A 13,111-nucleotide genomic window follows, 5' to 3' on the forward strand; every position below is an offset into this window, starting at 1 on the left:
GACTTTAACTTTTACCAAAGTATTTTTTTTGATGAGATACTTGTACTTTTACTCAAGTATCACTTTGTGGTACTTTATACAACACTGTGTTTCATAGCAACATTTCTCTAATAATCTTGTTTTTAAATTAGTCCCACATATGCAAGAGTTTTGCTTTAATTATGACCTCAGTTGATTGAGGTTTTGGCAGCACTCAGACCAACAAAGCTTAGGTTCTGGACAGACTGGACCATTGCAGCACCTTCTTTTTTCATTTTGTTGTACATTTTCTGCTGCTTATTGTTCTACAGGATCACACATCTAGGWTTTTTCCAAATGTGCTGGTGATGTCTATTATGGTCTCATCAAAACTTACCTCTTATTTTATACTTCAGCCTACACGAGACTGCATCAAAACCCTTCAAGTTTTTGCTCTTCTACAACAAAAACTGAGTATTTGTGAGCTCTAAGTTCTAATGACCTCTAAATAAAGATTGTTGGGAGTAAACTTCAATTCAAAACAAGTGATTAAAACCATTCAAAGAAACTGACTTTGACCTCATTCTGCTGTTTATGTTAAACCAGACTATAACTTCTATTAGGAAATAAAAGCTCAAAAACAAACTGAAAAAAAGATTTATTCACTAAAACCATCCAAACATCTCAACTCAGACATACAAAGGTTAAACTGGGACAAAGAATGTAAAAATGTGTCGCTCCATCTCCGGTCCTCTCATACTCTCTCTAAGGCCTCCAACATGATGATGCTGTTTCCTCTGATCACCTTTAGAAGAGGAACAAAAAACAAATGATTAGGTTCATTCAGGATTAGGATATCAAACAGGACAAGTCTTCATTTCAGCATTTACATTAAGGATGAAGGGGTATTAAAGTGTTTCTTTAATAGGAAGAGAGGAAGAGAGGAAAAAGTAACTTATTTCTAGCGGCAGAACAGGTTGGAAGATGGCTGTTTGATGTTATTTATTGTTTTTGTAAATCATCCTATAGGCTCTGCCATGTTAGATAAATTTGAAAATGAGGTTTTTAAAATATCCGTAAGACTTGAAAAAAACCATGAGATTGCTCTATATGTCCGTATACCTGCAAAATGATGTAAAATCTTTATAATTTACAGATAATCTGTACAAGCTGACATGTGTGGGTTCGGGCTGAAACTGCCCCGCTGCCTTTCTTTCCCTCCTCCCCTCCCGCTGTGCAGGACGTACTGCTGGTGTGTGTGTGTGGGGAGAGAGAGACAAGAGAGAGAGAGAGCAGCAGTCAGCTCTCCCCACCCGAGGCTGAAGGTCAACAGACGATCATGCTAAGCTTGCTAACTGTTCCACCCTCTGACTGCTGCAGGGGCGTGTCTTAGAGAGAGGCTTTTATACCAGAACACAGCCGCTGTGACGAAATCGTGGAGAAGACACGTCACCGTGGAGAGCTGTTAACCAAAATGCAAATTAGCCTGCAGTACCACTGCTCTACCCATATGAGCAGCAAAAACACATATTTGTTCAAATATTACAGATTTGAACAAATACGCACAAAAACATCAAAATTAGCACAGAAACAGTACTATATAACATTTTAGACACATTCTAGACAGTTTATCAGCTAAAAAAAAGTTAATTTTGGGGGTAAGTTACTCTTTAAATACAGAGTATCATGGGCAAACTATGATATAGATTTGTTTAAATTAATGAGAATAAAGTCGAAATAAAAAAATAAAATCATATTTAAAAAAACATTTAAATATTTGAGCATATGATAATATGAGTCGTAATATTACTAGAATAAAGTCACACAGATGTTTATTCTGGTAGTAAAAGGAAACAATCTCAACCTGGCTCTAATATTCTGTCATACATGAATGATGTATTTCCCAGATTTATTTACTCAAATAAARGTTTGAGAAAGCGAGGTGTTTTTTACGACTGAACAAAAGAAGTTTTTCCGGTCCTCACCACCATGCCGATGGTGCTCTGCTGTCCTCCTGGGCCCATCTCCAGACAGTCGTCCATCACCAGGTTCATGAAGGGGTCGAACCCTCGCAGGATGCCCTGCACGTGTCTGCCTCCATTCAGCTTCACTAAAGAACAGRAAAAAAAAACATCACAACGAAACATTAAATGAGCCAACCCCATCGATTTAACCAAGAAAGTTAAAGGCTGATAACTTTGGTTAAATTAATGTTACACTGAAACGCTGTTCTTCATCACYTACACATTTTGCACACTGTTTACAAAAAAAAAGCCCACATGGTTTTTTAAAATTGTTTTCTTTCTATGGATTTTTAAACCCTCAAGTTGATTTGATGTTGCAGTTTGGAGCCATTTTAACATTATTTTATACCTTTTTCTGCTACTTATAATGAATTATTTAATGTATTTTTAGTTTTAGGATACAAGATGCTTCTGAAAAGGAGCAGAAGGTGGATAAATTCTGCTAATTTCATGGTGATATCTTCATCTTTAAAGGAAGTTGAGCAAAAATTGAATAAAAAACACAAGGTGAAATGGTATCAAAGTGATTGGTTCAGCTATGAATTACATCCGAACTCATGAGCTTGATTGCAAAAACAAAACATCCATAACTTCCTTCATACTTGAGATAATTTGATTATTATTATTATTATTTATTTAGGCAGGTAATCTCATTGAAATTTGTAGTCTCATGCAAGAGAGACCTGTGACACATACATCAGTTACACAAAGATCTTGAATGTCAAGTTACAATTTGAGGATAGCAAAGTTAAAGACACAACCTAAAAGCATGAATGGAAGATTATTTTTAATTTATTTATTTATTTGAGGAAAAGGGGCATATATAGATTCCTCCTCCACTACGTTTCATTTAATTTACAATTTGAATTTTTATTGTATACTGAATTTGTTCTTTTTAAAATAAATTAATAAATAAATAATAATCACATGACTTTGGTGTTATTATTTTACCATTTTTTTTTACTTAAATCCCTACACTATGGATACACTAAACAATTACTAAGCTTAAGTTATTTTCCTGGATTTCACTATATTAACCAGGAGTAAAGATCCCGCAGAAGCTGTTAAATCTACCTGTTCGACATCAACTGATAAAAATCTGTTGTTGGGAGGTTTTTTTTTTTTTTTTAAAAGCCTATTAATCCTTTAAATGTTCTGTTCTCAGTTCCTGCCAGAAACTACAGATTAACAGGCTTAATGAAAAATCTGATTCTTACAGGTGCATGCTTTAATTTAAACAATATTAAAAAGAAGTTGCAAAAGAAATTAGTTTTAAGACATTTCTTTGCGAATCAAAACAACTATCTTAGAGTTCCTGGTTAAAAAAAAAGTAAAAAATAAAAACAGCTCAGAAGTGACTTGGTTTACTCACTTTTAAGATAAAGCTCAAAATCAATGAAAGTTTGTATAAACATTTACAGATTAAAACCATACTCACATGAAAGCTTCTTGTCCATAAATCTGAAAATTAAAACAACAACACTTTAGGTTACAGAGGCTGAGATAGGAAAGCTAATGTTAGCATTTTTATATAGAAAACAGAGCAGCGCTGCTAGCGTTCGTTTCTATTAAAATCTAATAATCATTTAGAACAAATAACATTAATATATTTTCTTTAAAAAACAAAGTAAACTCACTTCTTCAGCTCTGGTGGGTGCGCTTTGCTCATTGTGTCTTTATTTGTCTGATAGCCGGTGTGCTAACTCGTCAGGTTTGCGTTTGAAGCCGCGGAAGGAAAGCGTGCGAGCTGACACCGGAAGTTAACGTGTCCCCACAGCGCCGCCTGCAGGTCAAGAAGAGGAAGTGTTTCTGTTTCCCATAATCTACACAGCTTACTTTTCATCTTTAGCTTGTTAGGTTTAGGTAATATGAACAATTGAAGATGTTTAATCAAATTAAAACAAATAATATTATGTAGGAATAAAATAATAATAAAAAGTCAAGTACAGCTTAAAATATTCAACCCGTAGTAATAATAAAACTAATGTCAGGGTGCAGTCAAATTTTAGCTCAACATTTGTAAATCTGAATTTCAGCCAGTTTTGTGAACTGGTGATCCCAATAGTTGAACCATTGATAAATTTAAGTTTCATCTAAATCAATTCAATATTTTGAGAGAAAACATATTAATATAATAACAAAACCTTTTGCTACCATTAAATCAGTGTATTTTCAATGTATCTGTAGGCTTCAATTCAATAATACTTTATTGATCCCAGAGGGAAATTAGGTGCACTACCTTAAGTTTCTATTTTAGTCAAATATTCATACAACTCATTATTTTCAAGTCACATTTAAGCATAGAAGCAAATGTTGACACGAGTTTAAATAAAAAACCCAAAAATGTTTAACTGTAAAGTTTTATTTATATGTTCTATAAAGAGTTGTGTACCAACTTACAAAAATCTCCCCACAAATAATGCTAAACCCTTCGAATCACACAGTACATTTCTACAGTAGCACTCAGAAAACAGTAGCAGAAAACATTTGACAGAAAACCTAAAACACYGTGTCGTTTCCACGCTCCGCTCTCGCTCCACAGGTTTGCATAAATTGGAGCCATTTGAACAAAAGTTCGTCTCCGTGTGATGATGTCACTGAAACAACTCGCTTTACAGGAAAAAACAAAACAAAACATCCAGCTCCCTCCCTTCTGTAGGGCTGCAGAATTAAAAAGTTTCTTCTTTGCAAGACGGCTTCAAAACACAATAAAATAAATCTAACTTTTCCGTCAAAGATGAATCAGAACCAGAGATTATTATTAATCTGCTTCAGACGGTGTGATGAGCTTTAAAATCATCATGACGTTGGAAATACAAATTGAACCAAGACATGCTTTAGAAAACAAATTAATTACTCCTCAAACTAAGAGGATTCAGTCATATTAAAAATATTTCATGATTTAATAAAAATAAAAAAAGTTACTCATTGGGAACTATGAAATCAAACAGGTTTATCCTGAACGCTGCAGATTGTTTACCAGATTCTGAAATGTAAACAAAAGCTTGAATCCATCGAAAACACTTTATAAAGTCTGCTTTCAAATAGATTTACTTAGTAAAAACAAAAAACAGTTAGGATTTGATTTTATGTTTAGATTGAATTAATTTTTAACTGATCTTGCCAACATAAGGCCCTGTCACACTAGACAACGTATGAACATTTTAAAGACTCGTTGAAGATGGAGTTGAAAAACCAACAGCAAATGTCTTTTTGGCGTGTGCATAATGTAATTCTAACACTGATTAAATTTACAACTTTCATTAGCAATTTAGACATAAAAAATGTTTCATAAGTTGTCTAGTGTGACAGGGACTTTAGTGATGCGTACCTTTCAAAGGAGAATGTTTTCTACTCATTTGATTCAAAAACAAACATTTTAACGACAGTTAAGAAAAATCTACTATGGCACAAATAAACCCTGTGTGCTTAGAAAGCAATTTATTAAAGCTCTAAGGAGGTAAAACATCCCGTTTGTTGGAACGCCCACATTAGAAACTAAAAAACTCTGATAGATCCTTTTTTTCTTTCTGCAAACAAAACAAAAACACAGCTGCAGAGCTTCAACCCAAACACCTGATAGTACGGGTTTACATTCAGCCACCGACACAAAGTCAGTGACCTTCTTATGTCTAAAGTGATTGATTTATTTCCACGTCCCGACGTTCTTACGCACCGACTTCTTATCGTCTGCGTCTCGGAGGAAAAACGCATCACAAAGACGACGACCCTGAACCGTCCTCGCTGCTGAGCGAAGCAGAGGTTCTGCTCGTTTTACCACCGTGTGCTCGTTTAATAAAAGTTATCAGCAAAGTTTGTTTACTTGAACCGGTCATGTCCGAGTCTCTGCTGGGTTTACTTTGTGGGGTGGAAGCTGAAGAACCCAAAGCTGCAGCAGTAACAATTTTATTTTACCCAATTAAAGAAAAGAAAAGAAAAGAAATGAACAGCTTCTTTTGCACTAACAGGTGAGAATGTTGGTTCAGTTCTTCTCTGAGACAAAAACCTCAGTTACAAATTAAAGTAATGCTTTCAGTGGAAGAACTCACATCAATAAACACCTGATGCCAATTCAACGAGTAAAAACAAAACAAAACAAAAAATGTTCAGAGGTGTTTGGAGGCAGCGAGGTGATGAAGACGAGAGACGGACCCTCCTGACTGATTGTCAGCCCGGTGAATAAAACCTGGACCACTGCGGTGCGACGAGGCAACACGTGTCCGTCAGGCTGTCCCGGCCTGCGGCGTAACGCCCTCTGAGATGCGGTCCTCCTCCACGCGGAGCCGCAGGTGCTCCTGACAGTGCTGCAGGAAGGAGTCCAGCGCGGAGAAGCCCAGGTGACAGGGCACGCAGTGGTACAGCCGGTGCCTCCGGGAGCCCGGCCCGTTGCAGGACTCCATGGCGCTGGCGCAGACGCTGCAGCGCCTCCTCTGCTCCGAGGTCTGGTGCAGCTCCATGTGCTCCTTCAGCTGCCGCCGCACAGAGAAGACCTCCGGGCAGGAGGGGCAGGGGAACTCCTTCTCCTCTTCCTCCGCTCCTTCGGGAGCTTTCCCCCGGCTCTTCAACGCTCTGGGAACCTTCGGGGGCCTCCCGGGACCAGGTTTGCGTGTCTTGATGATTTTATTCAATGTGTTTTCTGAGGGTGTGGGGTCTTCAGGGGGACGTCCCCGAGGGTTCTTGTTTTTGATGGCCTGTGACAGCGCGTGGCGTCTGAGATGTGCCCTCAGCGACAGATGGTGGAAGAAGACTCTGCAGCAGATCTGACACGGGTACACGCCCACCTTCCGGTGCTTCTTGACGGGYGGCCGGGCCTCCCTCCTCGTCGACTTCTCTCTCCTGTGCTTCTCCTTGCGGTGCACGTAGAGCTTGGAGGTGCTCCTGAACACCATGTCACAGGAGCGGCAGCTGAGGAGCTTCTGTTTGGAAACGGGCCTTTGGTTTGCTCCCGAAGCCTCATCGGTCCTCTCTCCTCTCTCCCCCTCGTTGTCGCCTCCTCCGGGCTTTAGCTTCTCCTCGACGTGATTGTTGTGTTTGTGCCGCTGCAGAGCGGCCTCTGTTCTGAACGTCCTGGAGCAGAGCCGGCACACGCTCGCTGCTCGGCTGTCCGACAGGTCGGAGCGAGCCGAGCTGCCCTCCGGAGGAGAACCGTCCGGGAGGCTGCTGCAACCCGCCTGCTGGTGCTGCAGCAGCGCCTGCTTCTGGCTGAAGCTCCTCCCACACGGGGCGCACGCGTACGGGCTGCCGTAGAAGAGGTGCGGCGGGCGGCGAGCCGGTTTGTCCTGCGGCTCGCCGGGGTTCGAGAGCCGCGTCGTGCATTTGTGCAGGTGCAGGGACGAACGCAGGGAGAACGCCTGGCCGCAGGAGGGGCAGCGGTGAGGCTTGGGCAGCGTGTGCCTCAGCTCCTGGTGCTGCAGCAGAGCCGCCGCGTACGGGAAAGCCTTCCCGCACTCCTGACACACGTAGAGCTGGAGGCGGGACAGCTGCTGCTGGCTCTGAGCGTGCTGCCTCGTGTTGGAGCGGGCGATGAAGCTGGCGAGCCTGGACAGCGTGTCGGCCGTGGTGGAGCGGCTGAACGACTCCTGGGACCTGGACGTGCTCCAGCTGACTCCCTCCATCCTTTCAGAGCTTCGCTCCAGCTTCAAGAATGACAGGAGACACGAGTCAGACTTTTATTTTTAAAGGTTTAGAAAATGAGAGGTAGATGCAGGAAGTCACTGAAACATATGCAGATAGAAATGCATTAAAAGGTAATATGACACCTTTTATATTTAAATATTTTTTCCCTCCAAAAAGTCATGATCAATACATTGGGCTTCTTGAATGATATTTTAAAGCTTTTCTTTTTAAACTGACTTCTGCTTTTTGTTTTATTTAACCGTGATTCCACTTCTTCTTTTGATTTCTACTCAAATTAGCTCATTTTGTGTTGACAGATCAAGTATTAAGCAAACGGCTCTTTGGAAATTACCGYGTTGGTACAAACACAACTATAAATTTTGACACACAAATCTAATTCAAATGTGATTTTATTTTTATTTGAGAAAACGTGTCCTCCGTCAGTAAACACACGACCACAGCTTTAGCTCAATGTTTGCTAACGTTAGCTCGCTGCTAAGCTATGCTAACATGTTAAAAAACCACATTTCAACAACTTCCGTTGTTGTTGTTTTGTAAACGGCTTACCTGAGCTCTCAAACAAATCCAGACCAAGTTCGGTACGGAGAACCGGGTAAAATCAGCCTGTGTGGGTCGGTACCGGACTGTTCTCTCATTGGGAACCACACTCGCATGTTTGCAGAGAGCGAAAGTGAAGTTTGTGGACGCGGAGATCACTTCCGGTAACTCTGGGCGCGAGTGCTCCTCCTTTTCTTTCAGCCGGGGCAGGACCCGGATAGAAGTGAGGGGAGGAGCTCTTCTGAAATGCGGCTTGGAGCGCAAACTCCGCCTCCCCCAGCGAGCCGTTTTGACAGCCGGCTTATAAATGGTGTTAAATAAATAAAAAGAAAAACAACAAATAAGCAAATTTACCTCAGTAAATTAAAAATAACAAAATGTAAAAAAATATGTCTAAAACCCCACCAAAACAAAACTAATCTTTGTTGCTGACTTTTTATGCACAATATCCCCACCCCCCTTTTCTGAATGAGGTTCATCATTCAGTTAATTTTATTCATGGGACCTCAATAATAAATATAATTGGATTTTATATTTATTGCCTACAGCAGAACAAATGAGAAATGTGGAAAGAGTTTGATTTTATTTACTAAAAATATAGAATTTTACTTGAGAAATTTAAAGTGGAAATGAAATTTTTTGTTAACTATTGTATTTATTACTGTTCAGTAGCAATAGCAGGGCACTCTGCAGAGATCATAACTATTTTATATTACGAAGTTTCACTGAGTGTAACCTTTAATGAAATCTAGTTGTGAACTTTAGCAAGAATTTGTCAATTAAAGGCTTTATTTTAAATAAAATTACTTTACAAAAAATGTAATAAACAGTGATGTGTATTTCTCCTCTGCTTTAAATTGTATTGTCTACAATGTCTAAAACTGTAAATATTGAATATCACTTGAACATACAAACAGAAAGACCAGGATGAAGAGTAGCAATTAGTTTAATATAAACAAAACAAATCAATATACAGCATAAACTGTAATAAATAATCATTTAAGGCTGAAGCCAGTTCTGATGACTCAAGTGCTTTAAAACCTTCAGATTTGCCTGAAACAAACAAAACAAACAAACATTTGGCCTTTATATGAATCAGCAGGTTAACGCCTCGTGTCGGCTTTGAGTTCTTCACATTTGAAATAAAACACGGAGTGAACAATACCACCACGGTAAATGAATGAATGAATGCAGATTTAAGGCTACAGGTCAAAACCGTAACACAAAGAAAACATTCAGAGTGGTCGACGGATGGATAAACACGAGTTGATCAAACACTGAAACAGATTGTCTCAAAATATTAAAGGTTCTCACTGCAAAAACATGAAGGTTAAAAAAAAACATAGGAAGAAAATCCACACATTTCCTTAAATTAAAGGTTCATGTGTCTTCAAAGAAAACATTTTTAAGTGTTTACCTGCAGAAAACAGTAAAAGTTGGTCAATAATTGTTTTGAAATGTGCTTAAATAGAATTTTTTTTCTAACTATTATTACTATAGTAGCAGAATTCCCCACAAACAATTTAAAAATTAAACCTTCTTATTGATAAATAAAAGAAAAACAGAACACACACACACAAACTTGCTTTTATAACATTCAATAAAACATAGCAGTACCTACTTTTCACTTTTAAAAATAATTACATATCAGAACTGGAAACCAGTCAAATCTACTGGTTAAAGCCTGGAATCGAAGCTTTAGGAGGCTGATTGTTCTCGGCTAATTTGGTGAATCTAAACTAAAGGAAAGTAGAGCTCTCTTTGTGCTTCTGATTTCTGACAGTGACTCCAGCACGTCTCTGTTTACCTGTCGGCCTACGCTCCCACCCTCACCTGTGCTCAACTCTGGGTACTGAGCAGGAGAAAGAGATCAGGGCCCGTATTTATCAAACTTCTTAGAGTGGACTTTTAGACTTAAGTGCTGAAAATTTCTCAGATTTGCTCCTACTCTCAGACTTAAGTGTAAGTGCCAGTTATCAAAATTCTTAAGTCTAAGAGTCTCTCTTACTCTCAAGAAAAGTTCAGACTGCTCCAGAGGACTTTTAAGTGGTTCAGAGTTGCCACTAGGGGTCTGAGATGGACTGAGGAGACAGAGATTACAGMTGTCCTCCTCCCCACCTGACTGTTATTCTCAGTTACAAGGTGGAAAACAGGTTTAATCAGATATATATACAAAAGAAACAAAAGGTAAAAAAATTAAAAAATATTTTAAAAATTAAAAAATTACAGTGGGATTGAAAGTTTCGTTTATTATTCTAACAATCACGCGATACAATGATTCATGCTTAACCCAGACAGTTTCCCTAAAATTAACCCTTACTGGTCTATAGCTAACTCTAACCTGAACCAAAGCTTAATTCACACCATACCTCTAAACCTAACTAGTAAAGCACAGCAGAGCTGCAAACAAAGTGAGGACATTGAARAGGTCCTCACTTTACATCAAAGACCTCACTTTGATAATAACTATGGTGCAAATGGTCCTCATTCTGTAGTAGAAACAAGCACACACACACACACACACACACCGCTCTGTCATTATCTGATTTGTTTGAGACCCCCCCCCACGTGCTACAGATTATTATTTTTTTTAATGAAATTAACAGATTTTGTGAAGTTTGAGTTAAAGAAAGAAAACAAAAGAAAAGTTCAATCCCACCAGTGGGAGAAAAATAAATAAATCAAGTGGTCTGCTTTCACTCACCAGCTGAGAGTTTAATATTCTCTCCAAAAGCCACAGAAATATCCACCTTTTAGTCCAACATTAAGTCACTACTGATCGTTTTTCTCTCCACTTCTTTCTTTTGTGTTGACAACTAAACCTGTTTTCCTGGAACTGAGAATCAGACTCAGGTGTGGGACCCCCGGACCACTTAGAGCAGTTCCTGAGGAGGTGCAGAGTGTTGTTGAAGAGGACACAGCTGTGCTCTCCGTCTTCTGTCTCTTCAGTCCATCTCAGACCCCTGGTGGCATCTCTGAACACTGGAGTCCTCTGCAGCAGTCTTAACCTCCAGGAGAGTAAGACTCATTCTGACTGAAGAGTTTTAATAACTTTTGATAAATACGAGCTCTGATACAGGAAGTCCATCTGTCCAGTACAGAGGACAGGTGCACAGTGCAGGTCTCCCAGCTGGTCTGGGAACACCTGGGAGTCCTCCCAGAGGACGCTGGAAGGATCAGACTCTACATTCACTAAAACCCAGATGAAACAGCCACCTGGTTTGAGACGAGTGTTTCAAACACATAAAACAAAGAAATAAATTCCATAAACATAGAATCTCAGACATTCTTCATCCTTTAAAATGTGTTGTTTTGTGTGAAGGTTTCAGTTAAAACCATTAAATTCACTGTAACAGTCCTGAACTCTGAGCTCTTTACGCACCAGGAAACAAATCCAGCTGGAAGTCCCGGGTCTTCATGACGAGAGGCCAGCTCATCCTGGACACTCAGACCCAGCAGGTCCGGTCCGGTCCGGTCCCCTCAGGCCTACCTCTTGTAGTGGCTGGGGGCGTCGGCGAACATGTACTTGAGTCTGTAAGCTTCGGCCAGGAGGAGGCCCACCTCCTCGTTTCCCCAGTGGATGGTGGGAAGGTTCTGCAGGAGGATGAGGAGGCTCTGAGGAAGAAACTGTTTATCAGCTCTGAGCTCCTCCACATACACACACACACACACACACACACAACGTCTTAATAAAATGTAAAAACACAAGATCTTTAACCTCTTCAGCCCTGAGGGGTTTTCTTAAAGTTTTTGCTCAAAATACCATGCTGAAATATAAATGAGTGTATCTCAGCATTTATAAACTCTACTTAAATAATCTTSGTATCAAAATAAAGCAACACTTGGGAGATTTTATCAGAAGTGTAAGTATTAAAACAGCTGCTGTGGTTTTAGAGATATTAAGAATGAACATAATTTTATTTATTTTTTCACTCGCACCTGAATATTTTTTTCATTTAACAGTATATAACCCAGTTAAAACCATAATGAATCAGGCAAAAACTCTTGGAAACCATAAACCCACTTGTGGACATCACCTGTGCAAAGATTCATGCTGCTAAAATTAACTGGAGCAAGCTTACAGAGGTTTTAATAAAGAAATAATTTTGCATTTTCTCATTCTGCACAGGACAGACCATGATGGTACCGTTAATAAATGTTAATCTTAAGTTTTTTATGTCCAGAAGTTATTTTTTCTTACCTGCCCTGAAAGACTTGTTATTAAAAATGCCAAATCAACGTTTATGTTTAAGAGAATGATAAAAGTCACTTTGTTAAAGAAATATGAAACAATATAATGTGTTTAAATGTTGTTCAACAAGGATTTGAGGTTGTTTTTGTTTAGTTTTTCTTGTTTGTAGATTAGTATTCTTTAAAAATTTTATTTTGGGAAGAAATAGGCGCAGATATTATAAGATTTTTTTTCCTTCTTTCTGCCGCCTTTCATTTTATTTGTGATTTGTATTTTTATTGTACAGTATATCAATTTATTTTGTTATTTTTAAAGAAATGAATAAAGTTTAAAAATTGAAAAATTATTAAATGTTTGTTCTTTTGAAAAATTATCCAAACATTTATCTGTCACCATATAAAATAACGAGAAATTATATTTGATTCAATTGGACCATATTCACTCAAAATCAAGTGAAAAAAAACCCAAAAAACTTTCAACCCAATTTACAACATACAGCGGGTAAAATAAGTATTGAACACGTCACCATTTTTCTCAGTAAATATATTACTAGAGGTGCTAATGACATGAAATTCTCACCAGATGTTGGTAACAACCCAAGTGATCCATACATACAAAGAAATCAAACCATAAATGTCCAGAAATGAAGTTATTTGTAATAATGTGGAATGGCACAGGGGGAAAGTACTGAACCTGACTGAGAGTTTCCTTGACTTTGTGTTTGGGCTCATTGTCTTGCTGAAATGTCCAGCCATGTTTCATC

General features: G+C 38.8%; 3 protein-coding genes across 3 annotated transcripts in view; all 3 read right to left on the minus strand.

Moving 5' to 3' along the window:
• Positions 1 to 599: 599 nt before the first annotated feature.
• On the minus strand, positions 600 to 3,732 carry snrpg (small nuclear ribonucleoprotein polypeptide G). Its single transcript, XM_014016310.1, has 4 exons — positions 3,620 to 3,732; positions 3,421 to 3,443; positions 1,944 to 2,068; positions 600 to 763 (listed from the first exon to the last, which is right to left on the minus strand). The coding sequence occupies exons 1-4, from the start codon at positions 3,649 to 3,651 to the stop codon at positions 713 to 715; spliced, it is 231 nt and encodes a 76-aa protein (XP_013871764.1). The 5' UTR covers positions 3,652 to 3,732; the 3' UTR covers positions 600 to 712.
• A 592-nt stretch (positions 3,733 to 4,324) lies between these two features.
• On the minus strand, positions 4,325 to 8,399 carry si:ch211-148l7.4 (zinc finger protein 62 homolog). Its single transcript, XM_014016311.1, has 2 exons — positions 8,166 to 8,399; positions 4,325 to 7,618 (listed from the first exon to the last, which is right to left on the minus strand). Exon 2 carries the CDS (start codon positions 7,595 to 7,597, stop codon positions 6,206 to 6,208), a length of 1,392 nt encoding a protein of 463 aa, XP_013871765.1. The 5' UTR covers positions 7,598 to 7,618; positions 8,166 to 8,399; the 3' UTR covers positions 4,325 to 6,205.
• A 2,450-nt stretch (positions 8,400 to 10,849) lies between these two features.
• The window catches only part of tbc1d22b (TBC1 domain family, member 22B), a 17,964-nt gene continuing 15,702 nt past the window's right edge, over positions 10,850 to 13,111 (minus strand). The window contains exon 14 of the mRNA XM_014016318.1: positions 10,850 to 11,771. Within this exon, the coding sequence (XP_013871772.1) occupies positions 11,643 to 11,771 (129 nt within the window). The 3' untranslated portion in view covers positions 10,850 to 11,642. The remainder of the gene's footprint in view (positions 11,772 to 13,111) is intronic.

The sequence above is a fragment of the Austrofundulus limnaeus genome, unplaced genomic scaffold (genome assembly GCF_001266775.1).
Source record: "Austrofundulus limnaeus strain Quisiro unplaced genomic scaffold, Austrofundulus_limnaeus-1.0 Scaffold142, whole genome shotgun sequence".
Taxonomy (NCBI): domain Eukaryota; kingdom Metazoa; phylum Chordata; class Actinopteri; order Cyprinodontiformes; family Rivulidae; genus Austrofundulus; species Austrofundulus limnaeus.